The sequence below is a fragment of the Protopterus annectens genome, chromosome 3.part0, assembly GCF_019279795.1.
Source record: "Protopterus annectens isolate FY-2018-M chromosome 3.part0, PAN1.0, whole genome shotgun sequence".
In the NCBI taxonomy this organism is placed as follows: Eukaryota; Metazoa; Chordata; order Ceratodontiformes; family Protopteridae; genus Protopterus; species Protopterus annectens.
In genome coordinates, this window is record NC_056731.1 from 224,828,463 (window position 1) to 224,853,434 (window position 24,972).

At 40.4% G+C, this 24,972-nt stretch overlaps 1 protein-coding gene across 1 annotated transcript in view; it reads left to right on the plus strand.

Moving 5' to 3' along the window:
* The window catches only part of LOC122796810 (ATP-dependent translocase ABCB1-like), a 1,504,949-nt gene that overhangs the window by 628,199 nt on the left and 851,778 nt on the right, over positions 1-24,972 (plus strand). The window contains exon 14 of the mRNA XM_044065546.1: positions 1,443-1,604. Within this exon, the coding sequence (XP_043921481.1) occupies positions 1,443-1,604 (162 nt within the window). The remainder of the gene's footprint in view (positions 1-1,442; positions 1,605-24,972) is intronic.

Consider the following 24,972-nt stretch of genomic DNA (forward strand, 5'->3'; position numbering starts at 1 on the left):
CTCCATTTGAACCATTAGCCTTCCTAGTGGCTATCACTTCAGCTAGGAGGGTTTCAGAACTTCAGGTGTTGAATGTCAAAGTCCCATACATGGTTTTCCATAAGGACAGGGTTTCTCTTTGCACCAATCCTTCTTTTCTTCCAAAAGTAACATCTGAGGTTAATATCAATCAAACTATCAATTTACCTGTTTTCTTTCCAAATTTTACAAACAAAATTGAATACAAGTTGCATTTTTTAGATGTCCGTTGACAGTTATGGTTCTGTTTGCACAGGACCAAAACTTTTCGTAAATTTGACCAGTTGTTTGTGTCCTTTTCTAAACCTTTTTTAGGTAAACCTATTTCCAAGGTGACCATTGCCAGGTGGAATTCTCTATGTATCCTTTAGATCTACAGGAATAAAGGTTGGTCTCCTCCGGGTCAGGTTAGAGCTTACTCAGCAATGTCCATGGCTACTTCTGCGGGTTTTTGGTTGAGAGTATCATTAGATGACATTTGTTCTGTGGCTACTTGGTCCTCATCTCACACCTTTATTTCTCACTATAAATTGGATTTGATTTCTGGAAGGAGAGCATACTTTGGTTCCACGGTGCTCCGGAATATCCTTCCATGAGGGCCACCTAGGTGTTTAGTAGCTGGGGACTCTGTTCCACAGGTTGAAGATCAAATGAAGTAAGCTACTTCAGATAAAGAAGTTATGTACTCACCATAACATTCCATCTGAGTAGTTCTACTTCATTTGTCTTCAACCGTCCCTTCCGCCTTCCCCCTGGCCTTACCATATGGACAGCGCTCATAGCTGGCATTTTGTGTGTGTAAGGTGTTTTGGATCGGGTTGTTTAGTGTAGGGTGCAGCAAACTCGATCTGAGGGTTGGAAGGTAGTGGTGGTGTATTATGGGTAGGGGAGGAGCTTGGAGCTCAGAGCAGATGCTTGTGAAGTTGCTGACTTGGATCCGTTACGGGTCCGATACCCACAGGTTGAAGAAAGACGAAGTAGAACTATTCAGATGGAACGTTATGGTGAGTATATCACTTCTTTTTTCTACAGGGGAAACCAGAAAGTGCAACACATGAAAACTGTACTGTATTTCTTTTTTTTTTTTTTTTTTTTTTGCCGGTTTCTACACAAAATAGGATGCCAGTAAGGTGTTGTCTTCCAAAAATTCAAATGGATGTTATTAGACCTCTGTATAGAACTCCATCTTTTATGTAGAAAATAATAAAAATGTGCATTCATTTTCTGAATACTTATTTCTAAGTACAGAGGGAGAAATAGAATAACTGAATTTTAGACATGAGCATTGCTTCATACTTTTTTCAGTATGAAATAAAGGATCATGAAATATTAACTTATAACAAATAAGATCAGACATATTATGCTAGTGTTTGTAAGACTGTGTTGACTAATGGACTATTTAATAAAATTTTTCCTTTCTGCAGGCTAGTGAAGGCCGAACTACAATAGTAATTGCTCATCGTCTCTCAACCATTAGGACAGCAGACGTCATTGTTGTAGTAGAAGATGGTATCATAGAAGAAAAGGGAACCCACTCCGAACTCATGCAGCAGAAAGGGCTGTACTATTCTTTGGTAACTGCACAGGTATGCTGTTTCTACAATGTTCATGTAAACTTGATGCATAACAAAAGAGAGCGCCTGAGTGGTGACTTATACACAATAACAAAACAGCAGTGGTTTGTAACAGATCTTGAGCAATTTACATTTCCTGCTATCATAAAGAGAGCATACATATTAAATGTCACTAGTTGCTGAACTGGGGATATCTGTACCACACTGACTCTTTTTATTTATGTTAATAAACGCTAACAGCCCAATCAGAAAGGTTACCACCGGTGATAAACCCTTTTTACCACTGACAGTAACCATTTATGATTCAGAGGCAGCCCTACCTCATTGCTGTAGAAGAAGAGGTGCAGCATCATGGTGGGCTGCCTCTGTGACTTACTGCAAATGATAATGAGGAATTCTGGGGAGCTGCCAATGCTAATTAGCCATGTGATGCCCCCCCCCCCCCATTGTAGAGATATCTACATGAAATAGACATATGTGCTACATTCAGACATCATCTTCTGTTTTTTTTTCCACTGTAGAAATGGCCATACAGTGCAGATCAAGTATATTAATGATGACTCTGAAATACAGCAGACTGCCATTTCCTTCTGCATTTTCTAAACAATGAGTAACATTTTCCTACTCTTTCCCCTTGCCAGAGGACAATCTTGCCAGGATCATAATCAGTCCAGCAGCTCCCACTGCACTGTTTCAACAACCCACAATAAAGACAGTACACAGATACATGTTGTACCCTCATCTTCCACAGTCAATATCAAGTTTGCTGAATTTCTGACAAACTAGGCCATTGATGTGGGAAAAGACAGGCACACTGCCATTGCTCTTCAGTGTTCTAAAGCAGTTGTAGCATATAAAGTATATATCTTTAAATGTGGCGATATTTTGCTATAGTGAGTTGGCATATAATGTAATGCACATTCTTTGTAGAAAGCAGTATCATTAAAGACCTCGTAGGAGCTTAAACATGCAAATGTTACATTATGTCAAAGTGGAGAAAATATGTCTGTAGAAATGAACAGATGTATATGTTTTCAAGAATTTGTGTGTCTGGAAGTACTGAAATATAATTCATAGTGGAAAAATTCACCTGCTGCAACCACCAGGAATGTTTTCAGCATCAGTAAGACAGACATTATTGTGATCCCAGAAAGAGCTTACCATTTATTCATCATTTCAAGGGTACAAGATGCTACAGGAACTACTGATGCTTATGTTACTGAAATGAAGACTGGAACCAAAGACTGCATATGAATAGCTGCATGACTTATTAACAATGGAATAAGAAAAGATCAAGCAAGGTACAGGCTATTAAGAGAAGGAGACCTGAACTTACCAAAGCTGTGGATGTATGTAACACAATAGATTGTAGGAAAAGTGGTCATGGTAACTATTTTTGAGACTCTAATGTCTGCAATACCTAAGCTGACCCACATATGACATAAAACAACCTATTAATGATACCTTATCACCAGATTATCAACATCAGCCCTGTATATAATGCCTTCAGTGACAGAAGAACAGTTATACCACTGCAAAAGTCTGTGGACTGAAAAGACAAACGTTAATAGCATATTTATTATAAGTTACGTATCAGGGCCTAATGTAACATAATTTTGAAGTCTTCATTCAGACAAATGGATTTAAGAAATTCCCTTTGACTCCAGCATCTTATTACTGAATAATTCTGATCATAAAATGAAACCACTTGCCCAGATTAAGATATGGAGTGCAATTTATTATTTCAAATTATGTCAGTTCAACAACCTAAAATTAAGAAACTATGAGACAATGATTTGCATAGTTACAGAGTCAATGGTTCACATGTTCACAGCAGTGATTTACACTTTCATGTAGTTCAGATTGTACAGGAATATGGGAATTGCACTGCAGCCATAAATGCATCAGTGGCCACTAAAAACATAATACTGACCTATTTACATCCGCAAATAAGTTATCTGCATTTCTTCATCATACAGACAAATTTGTGCCCAGTAGAATGAATATGTCAACTCAGATCCATAATCTCATGTTAAACAGAATATATGAAACACTGGAACATTGCTAAGTGTGATCAAAGGTCATGTGTCATTGTGATGTAGTTAAGGGTTGTCCAAGGAGGTTAATGGTAAAAACTGTCAAATCTGTAACACTTGTCACAAAGCAACTCCAGAGATGCAGTGATAATTCACAAAATTCCAAGCAAACCAAGGAGTAAAGTTGCTTTTGATTTATTTTATTTCAAGGACAGTCAGCATGTCATGTGTTGATTGCTAGTCTAAGTATACTGCGGTCATCAAGCTAAAATATAATTCTTCACCAACTGCCTTAACATTGAAGTCATTTTTTTCTTAACATGGTATTCCTGCTATACTCATTGAAGTCAGTGGTCCACAGTTTGTAAGTCAATAATTTCAAGCTGTTTCATAACAGAGGTAGTTTCAGTACACTGCAACTCTCTCAAGGTGTCCTCTGTCAAGTAGCGAAGAGTTGAGAAAGTTACTCAAACAGTAAAGAATGTCATTGAGATAATGTTCTACCACCTCAAACCAGGACTATTATCTTGCACTTCTTGAATATAGAAACACATCACTTCAGCCTATTGGACTTCTGCTTTTGTAATTACCGATGGGGAGGAAAGAAGAACAGAGCTGATGCATCATCTTTTCTGCTTCAGCCAGAAATAAATAGCAAATGTCCAGCCTACACAACAAGCTGTTAGCAGAAATGGAAATACTAGTATGGCTGGTCAGCTAAGACATCCTTTCCCTTCAGAAGTATATATGAATTTTAGTTCTGATGCTATGACAAATTATACACATTCGTTCCTAGCAGTAGTTTCTCTTGTAAAATGAAAAGTCATATAATGTTCTTTCTCCAGTGGTCCAGTGGAAATCATGTATGAAGTAGAACTTCAGGCGGTGGAATTGCATTTAAGAGTTTATAGAGTATGAGCTGATGTCAGTTTTCATTCTTTCCTCAACAAGTGGGTTTCAATCTGACCCTTGGATCCGAATTGGCCACTTTTTTTACAGCTCGTGGATACTGAAAACTCTCAAGCTCCTCCCTTACCAATAATATTCTACTCCCCTACTATACCTCAGATTTTGTTTGCTGCCTTGGTGTACGGATGTGGTCTGTGTCAGCTCTCGAGCTTTAGTGTTGTTTTGTGGGTAAAGTAGTACATTTATATTTATATCTCTCCTTTTCTAGTTACATTCTATAATATATTCCACCCTTATCTTTCCTACACTTGGTGTATTTTAGCATTACCATTGTTGGTATTCTTTTATTTTTCTCATCCCTTTTTCTCACCTAATCTATACCCTTATATATATATATATATATATATGTGTATATATATATATATATATATATATATATATATATATATATATATATATATATATATGCATATATATATATATATATATATATATATATATATATATATACACACACACACACACACACACACACACACACACAGACACAGACACACACATATGTATATATATATATATATATATATATATATATATATATATATATTACACATACACACGTATATATATATATATATATATATATATATATATATATATATATATATATATATATATATATATATATATATATATAGATATATGTTTTCCTTTCTGTTATCAGTGCTGCCTTTGTTCACTGGAATGGCTGAAAAACCTTCAGGATGTAAAAAGTGTAAGGCCTGTCACTGCAAAATACCCTTTTCAGATGCACATGATTCTTGTATATACTGTTTAAGCCCAGCTCATTAAAAAGAGTCTTGCGACATATATAAATTCTTTAATCCATGGGACTTAGTAGAATGGAAAAATACAATTATTTTGAAGGGGTTGCTTCCAACTACCTTTTCTCAGTCTCTAAACCGCCAAGAAAATAGAGACAAAGGAGACCAAAAAGTGTCCCTCATACCCTTCTGGATCCTCTACTCCGAGCTCAGATCCTACAGTTGAACCATCTCTCAAGGTATTTAAACAGTCAGATCCAGTTTCTTCAGATCCAAAGGTTAAACCCTTGGATTCTACAGCTTCTGATATCCAATCTACATCTTTGGATCTGACACACTGAAGCAAGAAGCTTCCTCAGACCCAAGATGTATCATCTCTAGATCCTGTTCCTTCCCATCTTCCATTACCTTTCCTAGAGAGACGACATAATTCCAGGATCCCCTCAGTTGCCTCTTCTCATTCTTCCAGCAGTCTGAGAGAAGCAGATGTGGAGAGAATGATGAGATTTCTATTGGCACAAATTCAGATGGGAGTTCTCCTGGCTCTTACCCCATCCAGTCTGGAGACCTGTACTACTGCATCTATTTTGGCTCATTCTATGATCTGACCTTTGATTTTGGAGCTCTTGGATCCTAAATTTCCAGAACTATCTGTGTTGGAGCCAAAGATCCTTATATCTTTCACTCTGATATCTTCTCTGAGTGAACCGTCTCAAAATGTGTCAGAGTCAGATGACGTTTGGAGCTGTAGTGTCATTTCTGGATCCAAGGTGTTGGAGTCGACTCCAAAATTGTTAGAGCTGTTTCTGCCCCTCTGAGCCTCAGCATTGGACAGCTTGGCTCCAACCTCTGCCTCAGGTGGGCTGCCTTTGGGTCAGATGGTACCGATGGTCTGGAAGCATGTCTTCTTAGCACCATCGGCCTCCTTCTGTCTGGGAAATTCTGCATCTGAGGTAGTGGAGACAGTTTTCTCTGTTCTAGAGGAAGGACAACCCCCCCCCCCCCATCCTTCTTCACAATCTCACATGTCTTTGTGTCTTGAGTCACAATATTCTACTCCACAGGGACAGCCAGCCCAAAGTCTCCAGACTACCCACCAGGGTATACTCATATCTTTCGATACTTCCCTGGAACATCCCATCAAATAAATCCCTAGGAAGAGAAAGTGCAAGAGGAGGCACTTAGACTCTCCTCAAAAGTTGGCCACAGAAGATACCGATTTTCATGAGGGGCAAGAGTCCCCAAGATCACCACCTGATATTGTCTTCTTTGGAGACATTCTAGAGATCCTTAAGCAAAGGGGTGGTTGGTGTACTGATAACCCTTCCCAAGAGGAATCTGTATTCCTGGAAGCCTTTGCATGTGGCCCATCTACCTCCTGGGTGACTCCAACTGCTGATGAGCTCATTGATTTGATCTCTAGATGGACGTGAAAGGAACCCGACTCTGTTGAGCCAGTCTCTAAGAAACCCAACCAGATCCTGGCACCATCAAAAGGTAATGAATTTTGGAGTAAAAGAGTACCAGTCAATGCCATGGTCATAGCAGTGGCCACTAAAAAACAACTCACAGAACAGAGTTCCTCTATTCACCCCTTAACAGGGAGTCTAGGATGTTGGACAGATTTGGGAAGCATGTATATGCTTCAGTGACTTTTGCACTTAGGTAGCTGAATTATTTGGCACACTTCACTAGACTTCAGAGGAATTTGATTAAAGAACTTTCCAAATCCCTCTCCAAGACCATTACTTCTAAGGCAGATAACTCTATTGTCTCATAGTTGGCTACCCTACAGTCCATTTCAAATTCATCCATGAGGCTCATTTCACATGCAGCTGAAGGTATCTCAAGGGCAGTAGGTTCAACCATTTCCATTAGGAGGCATGCCTGGATGTGCCTATATAATTTCATGGAACCCTTCAAGTTCTTTTTCGTCAATGCTCCCTTTGACAGAAGTTTGTTGTTTAGCCCCAAAATTAAAGGCACATTATCCAGCTATGAGCAGGATGGTAAGACCCTGTCTACAGTGGGCATACATTTTTCGACTCTTCAAAGAACCTTCACTAGGAGTCAGAGAAGTGGTCAAAAATGTGGTTAAAAAAATCCCAAGGTCCTTTCCATGATACGGGTGTAGATAGTTCCCCCAGGGGCAGAGGGGGGAACTCTGATGGAAGATGCCACTCGTGGCACAGGATGCTCATAGAATCAAGGATCTATGGACACTTTCTCTGACAGAGCATACCAGTGCTCCTGAAAGAGACCCAATTGTCCACCTCTGGAGGCAGTCTGGGGTCATCTATCCCTGAACCAGAGAGCCTGGCTAGACATTACAAAAGATGGGTGTAGAGGGGTCCAAATGCAGAGATGATAAGTTAGCAAGCAAAGGAGAGTAATATTGCTGGAATTGAATTCATCCTCATGTCTTGGTGAGTACCTTCATGAGGTGGACCCTGTTTTTCACCAGATCTCACCACAACACTGATGTATAGACTGTATTTTATATAGCATACATCATGAACAGAAGTAGGTTAAAAATAAAAAAAGATAGCTGGGTGCACAAGATCCTATAAAAAGTGCCCAATCCTGGTAGGTGCACTGGCGCCAGGACTGGAAAAAATGACGGTGTAGAATCATAAAGACATGGAAAATTCCTACAATGGCACTAGGCCAGGCCCAGTGGGAGGATGACCCCTGTTGCAGAATTAAGTAGCAATCTACATAAATGACAAAAACTGATAGGCCAAAAAAGATCCATAAAGACGATAGGTCATGGCTACAATGTGACTCCCAGAAAACAGCAAAGTGTAAAGACTTCTTATCTTCTTTTTGTGGATGATATAAATCTGTATAGTTTATCAGACGAGGAACAGAAAGCACAACTGCAAATGTTCAAAACTTTTTCAGATGATATAAAAATGTCATTTGGTCTTGATAAATGTGCAAAAGCAACCTTTAAACCACGAAAGCTGCAGCACCAAGAAAACATCAGTTTGGGTCAGGAATGTGATATAAAAGAACTTGAGCAAGAGGGAGTGTAAAAATATTTGAGAATTGATGAACAGTCAACAGTAAAACAAGAACAAATGCGAATAAAACTTAGTGAGGAATATTTTAGAAGACATAAATTAATACTGTAAACAGAGTTGACATCTAGGAACAAAGTCCAGGCTATCAACCGATTTGCTTTTCCTGTCCTAACTTACAGTTTTGGACTGACTGACTGGCTCTAAAAGGTGCTGGATAGATTTGGACAGGAAAGCAAGAAGGATCCTTCATGCTTATCAAATGATGTGTAAAAATCAGTGCATACCAAGAATATATATTTCCCGTTCTGAAAGAGGTATGGGCCTCCTCGCAACTGATTACATGTATAGATCTGCATTTGTGGGACTGCATGCATATTTGTTAACCTCACAAGACTGAAATGTAGTAAAAGTTTTGAAACATGGAAAGAATAAGTCCAAGATGACTACTCTGCTTAGTTTAGCAGAAGTATATCGGTGTCAAGCAGAAATGGAAACCAGACCAGAAGTAAATAAAAATCAGGCAGCAACTGAATATGCCAAAACACAAGAAATAATATACAGAGAAGAATTACATGAGAAGGCAAGAAATGTGGAAAATGCAAAAAATATAGTTGCAAATATAGAAAACTCTTGGAACAGCCTCATGATGATCAGGATCAAACACAGGAATGGTTAAGGAGAGGTGAATTTAAAGCAAAAGACAAAAGGTTAATATTGGTGACCCAAGATAGTGGACTACATACACGTTGGTTTAGAAAGTCCATTGAACATGTGGGTGAAACAGACAAATGTAGGTTTTGTAAAACAGAATTGTAAACAGTCACACATCATGTTGCTGGTTGTGATATACTAATAACAGACGGACTGTATACTGAAAAGCATAATAATGTGGCAAGACTGTTGCATTGGGGATTGTGCAAACATTATAGTACTGAAGTGGCTGAAAAATACCAGAAATGTGAGCCACAAAGCATTATAGAAAATGTATTTGTTTGACATTTGTTTACCAGGGTGGTCTGACTGGGTTTAATAGGCCCGTTTCAACGGAGGCCTGGGGAGTAAAGCTCCACATACAAGAAAGTACAATACATTACATTGTTTTGTGTGTGTGTGTGTGTGTGTGTGTGTGTGTGTGTGTGTGTGTGTGTGTGTGTGTGTGTGTGTGTATATATATATATATATATATATATATATATATATATATATATATATATATATAATACACACACACACACACACATATATATATATATATATATATATATATATATATATAGATATACATACACATTGACAGTTGTTTACAATTTCAGAAGAAAAAAAAAAGACATTTTGACTTATAATAGGAACATACATTGGTGGCATTTGTCATGGAAAGAAAAGACTTGTAGTACTACAACAACATACAGTGGTTACGTACGTCATGATTTTCACAAGTATAGCTTGTAGGACTAAACTAGTGAGAAACTGCTGAATTAACACGGACTTAATCAGCACATAGTCAAAGTTTCACAACAGCTATAGTGCAGTTTGAGGGATTTAGTCTTAGTGTTCTGAGAGTCTGTGACCCTAGCAATTAGGTCTGTGGACGAGGTGAAGAGGAATAGCAGGGATGGAAAGAGTTGGAAAATGATGAAGTGGTACAGTATATTAGCCTGGGGATGTACAGGAGCATGTCCAGTTTTCATTTAGGTGAGTTTTGAGTACATTTTTGAATGATGTAGGTATTTCTGTTGCAAGAATATTCTGAGGGATACAGTTCCATTTTTCTGAGATTTGATTTGAATAAAGGGAGTATCTGAGGCTGTTGGTTGATTTGGTGAATTTTAACAGGAATTTTTTAGAAGATCTTAGAAGTCTGTTGTTAGTTTGGGTTTTTTCTAAGTTTTGGAGGGCTGGACATTTATTATTCTAGATCTAGCCATTTTAGTAGGTGGAGAGCCGCACAGTGATGGGTTTGGTTAGGAAAGTTAGTGGCAAATTTAGCAATTTTGTGGTAACAGGCCTCTAGCTTATTTAGGTCTGTTCTTCTAAGGTATGCGAATATTGGGTTTGCATATAGTAAGGTGGATAGAAGGTGTGCCCTGGCTATTGCTTGTCTGTTGGATTTGGTACAGTAAGGCTTGATTCTGTAGGGGGAACCTAATTTGATGTGGGCTTTTTTAATAACTTGATCCAAATGTTTGTAAAATTTTAGACTGCTATTAATGGTGACACCTAGTAGCTTTGTTTCTGTGATTGGTTCATTTACTGTGTTGTTGCAAGAGATGATTCTAAAATGCTGATTGTGGCTGTTGGCTTTAGTATGGCTGTTCTGGAAAAGGATTAATTTGGTTTTGTTGGAGTTTAGAATAAGTTGGAGGCTGTGTAGGCAGGTTTTGATGGCTGAGAGGGATTTTTGGGTGGTTTCTTGTGGCTGAGGTAGGGAGGATGCAGAAGAGATGACAGTTGAGTCATCTGCTTATTGGATAAGAGTGGCAAGGTTGGTGGTCAAGTGAAGTTTGTTTGTAATGATAGGGAGCTCTAAGAAGTGGGCCTAGTATAGATCCTTGTGGGACACCTACAGTGACTGGTAGTAGAGAGGAGAGATCTTTTTTCCACTTCACAGCCTGTTGGCAATTGGAGAGAAAGCTGTAGAGCCACGAGAGGGATCCCTGAGATATGTTGAGGGAGGAGAGCTCATATAAGAGCTTTTGGTAGGATACTGTGTTGAATGCTTTAGACATATCTAGAAAGATAGAGGAGACACGTTTCCTTTCATTTTTAAGTTGGTTTATGGTGTTGGTAAAACTTATGATTACAATTGTGGTGCTATGTTTGGGATGGAAGCCCAAGTTGAGAATTGGATACCAGATTATTTGTTGGTAGGTGATCGAGTAGTTGAGGATGGATACATTTTTCCAAAAGTTTTGAAAGAGGTGACGTGATGGAAATTGGCCTAAAATTAGAATTCTAGTGAGGATCCACCTTTGTGTAGAGGGATTACGTATGAAATTTTCCAGATCTTTGGGATGTATTTCTCAGTGATGGATCTGTTGATTAATATTGATATGGGGTAGCAGATGACATCAGCTGCCAATTTGAGGTACTCATTTGGTAGCTGATCAGGTGCGAATGGTGTTGGTTTTAGTTTAGCTAACAAATTGTTTTATCTTATCTGTCTGGACAGGTTGAGAAGGAGAGAAGTGCTGGTAACATTGGTTGCTGGTGAGGTGACTGGGTATTATGGTTGTCTTTTATAAGTGAAAAGATAGAATTGGTGAAGCAAGAGTTGAATTGGGCAGCTATAGCTTCTTTTGAGCTTGAGGTATTTGTTGGGGGTTTGGTTTGTCCTGGATGTAGCTGTTTAATGGTGCCCCAGAAGTTTTGTGGATTGTTGTGATGTAGTTGTTGGATTCTGGTACAGTAGAGCTTTTTGTCATTCTTAATTTGTTTTTTGGATATATTTCTTAAGTGACAATTATCATAGGATGTTTTATTTTTGTCAGACTGAAATTGGGACCAGAGTTTGTCTCTTTCTCTTAGTAGTTATTTAGTTTCTTTAGTGAGCCATGGAAAGTAGTTAGCTTTAGTTCTTACATTCCTGGTGGGGGCCAGAGTATTGAGAATATTTAGAAATTTATTGTTAAAGTATTCAACAGCTGAGTCTACAGGGAGGTGTTTCAGAGGGGACCAGTTACAATTCTGAAGAAGTTGTATGAAGATGTGTATACAAAATTTTCTTTTGTTGCATACTTGTTTATAAGTTGTATTTTTGGAAGGATTGTTACGATGCCTCAGGATGTAGGTCAGTAGGTGGTCACTTAGGTTGTCTGGGAGGATCTGCTTCTAATACTCGAATGGCCATATCATTGAATTTCATTTTTGCAAGATGAAAATTGTGAAAACGAAATATCTGTATGTGAATTTTTCCCAGAGCAAGTAAACAATTGACCAAACTTCAGCAAAACACACACCAGAGTAAATAAACACCCCAGGTGGGGGGCTATGCCCCCCATACCCCCCAACTGTTTATACCAACTTTGGAATCACACTGCAGTATATAAAAGGGCATACTGGGCAAGTGCTTACTTGCCCTGGGGAAAATTCACTGTTCAGTTATTTCGTTTTTGTGAGTTTCACCTCAAGAAAATTAAATTCTATGATATGGCCATTCGAGTATTAGAAGGGGATCCATCTGAGAGACAGCCTGTGTGATGGATTAGTGAGAATTTGTTAGGGTCCACTCAAGAGTAGACTGCTTGTTACTGTGTTTATCCACCCTAGTAGGTGTGTGTATTAGCTGAGTGTATCCATGCAGGTTTATGTAGTTGGTGGGATTATTTGAGAAACAAATTTGCCAATCAATATTGAAGTCTTCTGCTATTATTGTTTCTTGGTTAAGTGTGGTGGATGCCCAGGATAGCAGGTTTTCCATTATGGAGTATTTATTGCCAGGTGGGATGTATAGTGATTGTATGACTATGTGTTTATTGTGGTTGATTTCTAGACAGGAGGCTAGCAGTTTGGTATTATTTAGGTCTGGAGGGTTTAATTGTAATTGCTCCAGTTTTAATGTGTTTTTATATAGTATAGCTACTCCACTGTATCACTTGTAATTTCTATCTTGCCTTAGGATGTTGTAGCCAGGGGTAGGAGTTCTTTGTTGCTTATGTGTGCTTTGAGCTATGTTTCTCTTAATACTACAGTGTAAGGGTTGTCCAGGGAGAGGGTAGGGTGGAACTCATTTATTTTGCTTAGTATGCTTCCGATATGCATGTTAATGAGGAGTAACCTTGATAGATTTGGGGGAAAGTTGGTGAGAAGTGAGCTGTTAGTGTGGTTTGAGGATCAGTTTGTTTGTTGTGTGCTGTACTTGAATAAGTTTTGGGCCAGGGTGTGGGTGAATGTCATCAATCACTTGTGGCTCTTATTTTTAATGGGAGGGTGAGTGTAATAGTTTCTGTGACTTTTGGGTATGTTTAAGCAAGGTAGGTGGACCTTTTGTAATATATAGGTATGTATAAGCAAATAGTTCTATTTTAGAAAACTTTAAATGATATGGAGCTATATACGTGTTATTATGTGCAGTTAGAGGTGGGCAAGAGAATGGGTAGGTGGGAGAGTATAAGCAGATCATTTTGAGATTGTGTATAGTGGCAAGGTGGAATGCCATTGCAAAAAGGATTAGAGGAGTTATGTGAAGTAATAACATTGTTTTGTTTGGGTTTTAGTTAGGTCATGTACGTTGTGTTTGTGAATAATAAGAGGATGGTTGTATTGCTTGAGAGGTTGATTTTGGGATAGGTGTGGGTGGGCTTATCTTTATTAGTAGAAGTTTGTAATGACTGTTTAGTGGGATTTTGTGGGAGAAGTTTGGTTAGGGTAAATGTCAGTGTGGTGGGGTGGGTGGGAATTGGGGATAGGATAGGGGAGCAGAGTGAGCCCAAGTGTAGCAAGGGTGAATGGAGCGGGGACCCACCTTAGGTGGGAAATGTAGCCAAAAAAACAGTCAGGTAAGAGCACAAAATGATGTTTATATTACATGGGATCTCCCATTACCAAGAGTTCAAAAAGAGATCTAAGAAAACCAGATATAGTAGTCCATGAAAAGAAGACAAAAGTAGAATTAATCATTGAATTGCTACACTCAGTGACTACAGTGTCTTACAAAGAGACACAAAGTCATACAATACCAGGATTTGCTGGCAGTAATGAGGGTAATTTGGAAGAAAGATACACAGACAGTTCCAGTAATAGTATGATCAATGGGTCTTATAAAAAATCATTTACAGTCGTACTTAGATATGTTACCAGTGCATGTAACTCCATACAAATTGCATAAGGAATCATTACTGGGCACATTGTGGATGCTGCAAAGAGCACTTCTGGCTAACATCAAAGAAACAGTACTAATTTCATGAACTGCAATCATACTTTGACTTAGGAATGGGGTCCATTCCTGTAATGATATTAGAAACTCAAAAGACTTGGAGAAATTAAATAAGTGCTAAGGATTATTTCTAGAGGTTATGTAATACCTCTTTCCCTTCCTACCCCCCTTAACAATAAACAAAATTCCCAAATATTCCAGTCAGTCAGAAGTTAGAAGCAGAACAAGAAATAAAAAAGCTGCTAGAAAAAAGTCATCCAAGAGGTCCCCCCCAGACCAGAAAGAACCCAGAACCTACTCAAGATTCTTTTTAGTGCCAAAGAAAACAAGGGACTGGAGACCAATTTTGGCTCTCATCATTCTGAACAAATCAGTTCAATACATAAAGTTCCAGATGGTCACTATTCAGTCCTTTTTGCCTTTCCTGCAACCAGGACGACTGTATGGTAGAAGTAGCAGCAAACTTGAGACTGCAAGGATTGTGGATGTTTCCTTACCTAAAGGCCTGGCTGATAACCACTCCTACCATGCATCTTCTAATAAAAGCATGGGACTATGTACTCCAACTGTGTACTCAAATAGGAATTACAATCAATCCTAAATCTCATCTAGAACCATCTCAAATATTAGGGTTTATAGGTGCCTTGTTCAATACAATTTCAGTAACAGCTTCCCTTCTCTTACCAAGGGTTCAGACTATTTGATTTCAAGTTGAAAAGATAATCCAAAATTCTCCTCTAGCCACTCAGTTGATTCTCCAAGCCTTGGGGTCAATGTCTGCAGTGATGGTTCTAGTTCTGTTAGCAAGGTACCATATGAAAATCATTCAATGTACCCTTGCAACTCAATGGTCAGAACTACACCAGTCTTTATCCACCCAGCTCAGAATAACACAGATGTGAAAAATGACCTGATGTGGTGAATTTACTCAGATCAGGTTTTACAAGGCTGCCCCTTCATCCTTCCCCAGACCAAGGCTTGAGTGACCACAGATGCTTCCCATATTGGGTATGGGGGGGGGGCATTTCTTGGAAAGGACACTCCGTGACACATGGTGGCCTGAAGAGGCCAACACACATATCAATATCTTGGAAATGAGAGCTGTCCTCCTAGCATTGCAGGCCTTTCAAGACTCGCTTCCTTCCAGGATTGTTGCATTTCAGATGGACAATGTCAGTGGTCTGATACATCAACAAACAAGGAGGAACCAGATCATACCCCCTGTGTCGAAGAAGCTCTGAGAGTGTGGCAGTGGGCGATCTCATCCAATTGGTTTCTGATAGCAGTACACGTTCCAGGGAAATCCAAAATGATATTGGAAAAGTTGAGCAAGTCTATTTTATTTCCTCATAAGTGATCTCTCAAAACGGAAGTTGCAGAAAAGATATTCCACCAATGGGGCCAATCTTGCTGCAATCTTTTTACATCTCCACTCAACATGAAGTTCAGCAGATTCTTTGCCCTGATTCCCCCACTGGAGCAGTCACTGAGAGATGCTGTCCTCTACAATCCCCCCCGCCGTCTCCATGCCTGACCAGTGAAGGTCTTCTGTCATGCAGCCAATCTATCTCTTGCCTGGATGTCCTTGTTTCCTCTTGACTTCTTCCTGTCTCTCCCAGATCATCTTCACCAAATTGCCTTCTGCTTTCCTGCATATGTGACTAAACTGCCACAGTCTGTCCTCCTTAACCTTCTCTGCAGTTGGGCCTATTTTGGCTTCTGCATTGATATTTACATTGTCGTTTCTCCCATAGTGTACATCTTAAACTCACCTCAGGTTCTTCATCATTATCACCTCAAGTTTTTTCAACTGCCCAGTTTTTTATCGCATACAAAAGTACTGGCTGTACCACTGTTTTATACATTTTACTTTTCAGCTTCTTTGACATTCTTTTGTCATACACTACACCTGACACTCTGTGCTTGTTGACTGTAGCACCTCTGATTCTAGCTTTTACCTCATCATTCAGACATCTCTCCTCCTCAGCCATCTCACCAAGATAAAATTAACCTGTTCTCCTACTTTGCTTTCTGTCTCAGTTTTCAGCTATTTTAAAATTTCCAAATTTGCTGCCCTGACAACTTTCTTGTCTGTGTTCAGTTTTATCTGATGTGCCATGAGTTGTGCCTTCCAGTTGTGATGATAATGAGGTAGTGCTAGCTGTGCCAAGGTGAGTAGGGCAGTGCATGTCATGTGTACCATATGCCAGCATAGCTAGCTGGAGTTTTGTAAATCATTTTATGTCATTTGACTATCACACTGATTTGTACAGATGTTTGTGTTAAAAATGTATTTATAAAGTTACTTATGTTAAAATGTGTCAACAGTGGGTCCTACTGGATAGAAAAGAGATACACATGTACGTCATATAGCATTATTATAACTGATTAAAACTATGTTTTAACAGAGAATTCTGGAAGGGAAGAGATTAATCTCAGTTCAGCTAATTTTGAAAAATAGGTTGAAAATTAAATGAGTAGGTTTAGATCATAAAGATTTTGTCTTACAGGTCTGACTGAAGCCAGAGACAAAACTGTCTGGGAAAACCAGGACTAAGAATCTTACTGTATTGACCTTAGGGGTGAACTAATTGCTACCCTGGAAGGGTGGACATTTTTGAAATTGTTTTATAGCTTTCAGATGCTGCAACAGATCTTAGCAAAGTTCTGGGTGTGTATTGTACCAGAGTCAGGTGACCATATGTGATGTCATTCTATAACCAGCACTGACAAGATTCTTTAGGTATTAGTGAGAGATGTGACAGAACTCTCACAGCAGCACTTTGTTTTTCAGAACCTGACAGGAAAGCTCTCTCACAGATATCTCACACAACCACACACCTCATCTTGCCTTGCTGTAGTAGGCAACTCAACACTCATCATCTTGCCTTGCTTTAGTAAGTAACCTGACTAAGGAACAGTAATGTTTTAGTCAGTCAGAAAAATATAGTGAGATTAGTTAAGTATTGTTTATCTGCATCTGTGTGAATCTATCCAACTGCGCTGTTTTTATATCTCCTGTAATTGAAACTCTGGTGTTTATTATAACTAGATATTTAGTATGCTCTTGTTTTTCATTTTAGTATTTATTATTAAATATATTTATGCCTTTAATTGTGGCTGGTCTTTTAGAGAATACTTTTAACATCTTAAGAGTACTTATGCTTATTTTAGTGACATTGTGGCTGCTCCTGAAAGCCTTTCTGCATTGGTCAAACTCTGCCATTTGTATTAGTATTAATTTTACCCAGTATAATTGGATACACTTGTAAGAGCCTTAGAGTAGCTGACTGGTGGCAGCGTAATTACCTTATAGTCTGGGTAGAGGGGGCATAGCTGGTAAATCTATGTGTGTGTGTGTGTGTGTGTGTGTGTGTGTGTGTGTGTGTGTGTGTGTGTGTGTTTATCTGTGAAAATCAAATATCCAAGTGTGTGTATCAGCTACTTGGCACAGGGACACAGAGCTCCAAAGTGGTCAGTGTGGGGTTTTATTTGGCACCTGGAGAGAAAGAGTGAGAGTGAGAGAGAGATTCCAGCTTCAGGTCTGGAGTGTGTTCCCTGTGTGTCCTTAAGGGAAACTGTGCTTGTTGCAGAGAGCTGCATCTGAAAATACTCTATGCATCCATTTTTGTTCCTAATGGACGTCTTTCAATGATGAGGATTGAGGCTTCTTGATTACTGGCCTGGAGTAGGGACGGTCACACCAGTCTTCTGGCATTTGCTGAAATTCCTCTTCACAGTCTGTTTATAGTATGACATCTGCATACAGCAGCTTTGCTTATCTATCCTCTTCACCTTGTTTGCTAATGCAATCCATCATTTGTATGAATGACAATGGGCTAATAGCTGAACCCTGATGTGCACTCACTTCCACTGGGAAACCCTCACTGAGTCTAAACATAGCTGTGACATTGGGTCCATGGACATTTTCTGCACTAGTTTTGCCAATGTTTCTGGGACTTTGAAACATCATAGAACTGCCTAAAACAGCTTTTTTAGGACCTTGTCACACTCTTTCCCCATGTCTAAGAATGCCCAGTTAGACGTTTTCCTCATTTCTAGCTGCTTTATCACTATCTGCTTCCTTGCAAATGTTGGGTGTTTCTGCTGCATTCTGATCTGATTCCAAACTTCACATGTCTCATATTACTTTCTAATATTCTGAGTAGTCATTTATCAGTCACCTTCTCCGGTGCTTTCATGCAGTGTGACAGGAGTTTGATACTTCTGTACCCATAGTTGTGAATGTCCTCTTTATTTTTGTACACTAACACTAAGATGTTTATTCTCCTGTCATCTGGGATATGCCTTTCCATCCATACTGTAATCCTTACCTTATCCTTCAGAACATTCTCCCCTAACTCACCCAACATGTTAATCATATCAGTTGTAATGACTTCTGAGCCTGCTGCTTTCCCTGGCTTAATTTTCTTTAGTGTTGTACATCCTTGCTCTAGAGTGGTTTCATCTTCATCTTTCATTGTAGGCTGTGCAAGAGGTAGTGCAGATTTAGTGGGGTTTTCTTCATAGGTTCATAGGTTCATACTAGGCTATCTGCCCGAGGGCATTTACAAGCCTAGCCCATAGTTTTGTGGCTTACGCCACCCCTTTAGTATGGGGAACTATACCCATTATTTTGCTGTGCCTCTGTCGAGCAGTGACACTGAGGTAATCCCTGGGGTATATCTGCGATCTCCCATCCATTGGTCAAGATTTCTCTTGAACAAGGCCAGCGAGGTGCTCTGCCTCACATATACCGGGATTTTGTTCCACAGCATAGGGAGTCTCTGGGTGATGAATCTATCCCTCCAGCACGTCCTATTAATAGCCGTGTCGAGGTTTAAGTCTCCGCCCTTGTGGCTCTGACGGATCTAGATTTTTTGAGGTGAAGCATATTCATCAAATCTGGGTTTGACATGGCCTTGTATGTTAGGCAAAGGTCACCTCTGAGCAAGCGGTAAGCGACTGAATAGAGCTGGAGTTCTTTCAGTCGGGCAGCATAGGACAGATGTTTGAGACCCTTTATCCTTTTGGTGAGGAACTTTTGTGGCCTCTCCAGCTGCTGCAAGTGTCAGGTCAGATACATTCCGAATGGGGCATTGTACTCAATCATTGGTCTGATGAGTGATGAGTATAGGGAGACTATGACCTCCATTGATCTAGATGAGAATCCCTTCATGATAAGGTGGGCAATGTAGAAGGTCTTCCTAACTACTTTAGCTACATGGGTGTCGAATGACAGACTACTATCAACCTGGGTCCCCAGGTCCCTGATAACTTCTTCTGTGCTCAGTGGATTGCCACCTATTTGGTAGCTAGGGGTAACCTTGTTTTTCCCGAAGGGTATGACTATGCATTTTTTGGCATTTAACTTTAGGCCATGGCTCTGGCACCAGTTATCCGTTTCTGTGAGACCCTTCTGAAGGATATCTGTGTCAGATGTGTTTTCTACTGTGGCGCCCAGTTTGCAGTCATCTGCAAACTTTGTCAGCCATAACCCTCCTGTGTTTGCTTGTACTGAAAAGTAGATGCCAAACAAGAGTGGGCCCAGGACTGAGCCCTGTGGTACACCACTTGTGACAGGCTTTGAGTCTGACATGGCGCCAGCAACTCTGACCCTGTGAGTTCTGTCACTCAGCCAGTTTGCAACCCATCTTGTGATGTATGGGTTAACATTTAAGCTGATGAGTTTTTCAATGATACCCGAGTGGGGTATTGTATCGAAGGCCTTTGCCAGATCGAGGTAGGCTGTATGGACTGCCTTTCCTCATCAATGGCTTTGGTGACTGTTTCGAAAAAGTCAACCAAGTTTAGAAGGCATAATCTGCCTTTGACAAAGCCAAACTGGGATGGATCCAAAGTCTGCAAATTTCCTATGTCTTTATTTATGAGGTCCATTATGATCCTCTCCATGGCTTTGCAGATAAGGCTTGTCAAGCTAATGGGCGGTAATTTCCAGGGTCGGTGGAGGCACCGCCTTTGTGAAGTGGGACCACAGTTGCAGTGCACCACTCCCTGGGTACGTATCCAGAGGTAAGACTATGATTAAACAGCTGTCCTAGCTGTGGGTTTAATTCCTCGTTGAGTTCGTGGAGCACACAGCCGGGGACACCATCAGGTCCCATGGATGCTGTGTTTTTTGCTTTGGAGAGAGCAGTTCTCACTTGGGCATTGGAGATGTTTGGGGGCTGCAATCGCTTGGTATAGATATCTCTCCTTTTGGGGGGGAGAAGTTTGCACTGAACCTGTCAGCCAGTATGCTGGCAATGTCTGTAGGATCAGTAATCTTCACATCATTTTGAACTAGTTCTGAGCATATCTGGGAGTTTCCTCCCAGGTTTCTAACATAGCTAAAGAAGGCCTTATGATTGTCTTTTGAGTCTTTAGCTATTTTTCTCTCAAAATTTGCTTTGGATGATTTTATGAGAGCTCTTAGTTTTTTACTTATAGTGATCAAGGGTGTCTTACCTTTTAAGGATTTTGCTCTGTCTTGTAGTAGCTTCCTCCTTTTGTTGTAGAGTTTGTTTATGGCTGGGGTCCACCAGACTGGACACTTGCCTTTGGTACAAAGAGTCTTTGTTTTGCTTGGGATTGCCTTATCCATGCAGTCCTGCAGGTGCTGGTAGAAGGCATTTGTAAATGATTCAGCGGCTTGAGTACTGTTTTCCATGGCTCGGGGCCTTAAAGGAGACCACACTAGTCTTTAGAAGTGTGAAGTCGGCTTGAGAAGTTCTTTACTGTGGTCTTTTTATTTCAGGTGGGGGTGGGATGAGGACCTCCAGCGAGATTAGTTTGTGATCTGATCTCACCAGTGAGGGGTATACTTCGGTGTTGAACATTGTGCTCCCATGTTCGTGATGATGAGATCAAGTATGTTTTCTCCTCTTGTGGGGATGGTGACTAGTTGTTCCATGGCATTTGAGTTTATGAATTCCAGGAACTTTTGGGTTAGGGTGTTTGGGCTTGAGTAGTGTTCCCAGTCTATATTAGGGTAATTGAAGTCACCTAGTATGATGGTGTTTGGTGATACATTTATCCCTCTAGTGTTTTCAGGAAGGCCATGTGAGGTTCCTGAGTTTGTGAGGGTGGCCTGTAACATGCTACAATTTGCAGAGCAGTCTTGCCTATGGTTAATTGCACCTGGATGGTCTCCGATGCATCGTGCGTTGCCACCAGTCTTGAGGTGTGGGTGTCTTTGATGAATATGGATACCCCTCCTTTCTTGGTATTGTCCGGATTTTGGGGCGGAACGCATGATATGAGGTAAAACCTGATAGTGCTGGGGTGCTCTCAGGAGCCTTGAACCAGGTTTCTGTCACAGCACAGACATCGATGTTCTCCATACTGAGAAGGGCCTCGAGTGCGTGCATTTTGAGATTTAGACTTCTGGCATTGAGCAGCATTACCCTTAGTTTTTTTTCCTTTTTGTGTTCTAGGGTGGTAGGTTTAGAATTTGAGCCTTGCCTAAAAAGGCACTATGGGGTGGCAAGAGCCTTTGCCAGTATTCGAATCCCAGGGGTGACAGGTGCAAGCCGCCCTTGCGAAGCAGCGTGGCTTGTCCAGCATGTCATCCCAGGCAGACAGACATTGGATCCCCTTTGAATGACACCAGAGTTTAAGCCAATTGTTAAAGCTGATCATCTTATCTCTGTATTGTGGCATCATTCTTGGTGAAGGTAGGATACTGCTCAAGGTCAGGGTCATATCTGCCTGGGCTACATAATCAGAGAGCTCCTCAATGTTTCTTTTCATGTAGTCCAAGGAGGTACGTCTCAGGTCGTTTACACCAGCGTGGACAATGACTGAGTCGTATTTGTACCTGCTGTTGAGAGACCTGAGTGCTTGCGTTATGTGGCGGATTCTAGCGCCCGACAGGCAGCTTACTGTGACCTTCTCCTTACTCAGTCTGGTGAGCAGGACGTCAGTGTGTCTGACTATGGAGTCACCAATGACTAGTGTCTCTGGCATTGTGTTTGGCCTTAAGGGCTGTGACTGTTTGACACTCTGACTGTGAGGTCTATGTGTTGCAGGTGTTGTGTTCTGAGGTGGTGGTTGTCTGGGTGTCTGCTTTGGTGGCCTCTGCTGTTTTGGTAGATTTTTGATCAGAGCCTCCGAGTATGTCTTTGTGTGTTTATGTGTGTGATTTGAGGTTGTGATGGTACTATGTGAGACTGGGTCTATAGTGTGTGTGGTAACCTTCTCCTCCTGACTGGTCTTGCCAGTCCTATGTTGAGAGAGCTCAGCCTCCAGTTTGGCCGTATAGTTGCATCTCGCATGTATTTGTGTTTTGTGGGAGGAGGAGAGGGTTTTCTGTGTACATGAGGCAATTGTAACATTGCCTCAATATTCCCAGGTTCACCAGCTAAGCAGGAGAGGACACTAGCAACTGATCCCTCGACATGCTAGAAGGACTAGACAAAAAACTTTAAAAGAGATTCCGGGGGATGTGGGTGACCGAGAAATGGGGGGTTGCCTTTTTGGGGTGCTATCTATAAGAGTGCCGTATCAAGGTAATAAGTACTGTAGGAGCAAGTGCTAGGTTTAACAGATAGAGAATAGTCTACTTGGAGTCAAGTAGAGATGATCTTTTTAGTTATAGGATACGCTGATTAGATCAGTAGTATAGTTCGAGGAAGGTAGTTTTAAGGGAAAATTTGAAGAGTGGACTTTAGGTAGCCCGAATAGTTTAAACCTGCTTAACCGGCGCTGCCCTAGTGTGCAACAGTGGCAACTCCACGCTAAATCGCGCTAATTCGCGCTAAAGCGCGCTAAAACGCGCTTTATAGCAGGGGGCTGGAAAAGACAGGAAATGACCCAAAATGGCCAATAGACTACAAGTTACTGCCTTAAACCACTCCTCTAAGGACAAACAGGCAGCTCAGTACTCCCCACTCTCACTGGTGAGTAAAGAAACTTCCCCCTGACCAAACAAGGAAAATGGAGAAACACAGAAACCAAGACAAAGCCCAGGGATCAGCAAAATCTGGTCTCTGGAACACTAGTTAGGAAAGTATGGAAAACAAGGATATTTTTTTTGTTTTTTTCAAGTTTTTTTTACAGAAAAGCAGAAAACACAATAAATGCTATGATTTTCGACTAAATGCTATCAAAAGCTAGTACACTTGAGTGTATTAGCCTGTAGTTTAACTTTTAGGCAAAACTTAAACTAGCAAGTGCAGTAAACAGTTTTAGCTTATAAACACAGTAAAAACAGTGCAAACTTTGATAAAACAAGCAGAAACACTAGTCGAAAGGCACAAAAAGTCGAAAAAGCCAAGAAAAATACTTAAAATCTGGAAAGGTAGTCTTTTCTGGTCTCTGCTGCTAGAGGAACACTGCTGGCCACCACGAGGAGCTGTGCTGAGTTCTCAATAGCTGGAAAAGCCCGCCAAAACGAGCTTTATAGCAGGGGGCTGGAAAAGACAGGAAATGACCCAAAATGGCCAATAGACTACAAGTTACTGCCTTAAACCACTCCTCTAAGGACAAACAGGCAGCTCAGTACTCCCCACTCTCACTGGTGAGTAAAGAAACTTCCCCCTGACCAAACAAGGAAAATGGAGAAACACAGAAACCAAGACAAAGCCCAGGGATCAGCAAAATCTGGTCTCTGGAACACTAGTTAGGAAAGTATGGAAAACAAGGATATTTTTTTGTTTTTTTCAAGTTTTTACAGAAAAGCAGAAAACACAATAAATGCTATGATTTTCGACTAAATGCTATCAAAAGCTAGTACACTTGAGTGTATTAGCCTGTAGTTTAACTTTTAGGCAAAACTTAAACTAGCAAGTGCAGTAAACAGTTTTAGCTTATAAACACAGTAAAAACAGTGCAAACTTTGATAAAACAAGCAGAAACACTAGTCGAAAGGCACAAAAAGTCGAAAAAAAAAGAAAAATACTTAAAATCTGGAAAGGTAGTCTTTTCTGGTCTCTGCTGCTAGAGGAACACTGCTGGCCACCACGAGGAGCTGTGCTGAGTTCTCAATAGCTGGAAAAGCCCGCCAAAACGCGCTTTATAGCAGGGGGCTGGAAAAGACAGGAAATGACCCAAAATGGCCAATAGACTACAAGTTACTGCCTTAAACCACTCCTCTAAGGACAAACAGGCAGCTCAGTACTCCCCACTCTCACTGGTGAGTAAAGAAACTTCCCCCTGACCAAACAAGGAAAATGGAGAAACACAGAAACCAAGACAAAGCCCAGGGATCAGCAAAATCTGGTCTCTGGAACACTAGTTAGGAAAGTATGGAAAACAAGGATATTTTTTTTGTTTTTTTCAAGTTTTTTTACAGAAAAGCAGAAAACACAATAAATGCTATGATTTTCGACTAAATGCTATCAAAAGCTAGTACACTTGAGTGTATTAGCCTGTAGTTTAACTTTTAGGCAAAACTTAAACTAGCAAGTGCAGTAAACAGTTTTAGCTTATAAACACAGTAAAAACAGTGCAAACTTTGATAAAACAAGCAGAAACACTAGTCGAAAGGCACAAAAAGTCGAAAAAAGCCAAGAAAAATACTTAAAATCTGGAAAGGTAGTCTTTCTGGTCTCTGCTGCTAGAGGAACACTGCTGGCCACCACGAGGAGCTGTGCTGAGTTCTCAATAGCTGGAAAAGCCCGCCAAAATGCGCTTTATAGCAGGGGCTGGAAAAGACAGGAAATGACCCAAAATGGCCAATAGACTACAAGTTACTGCCTTAAACCACTCCTC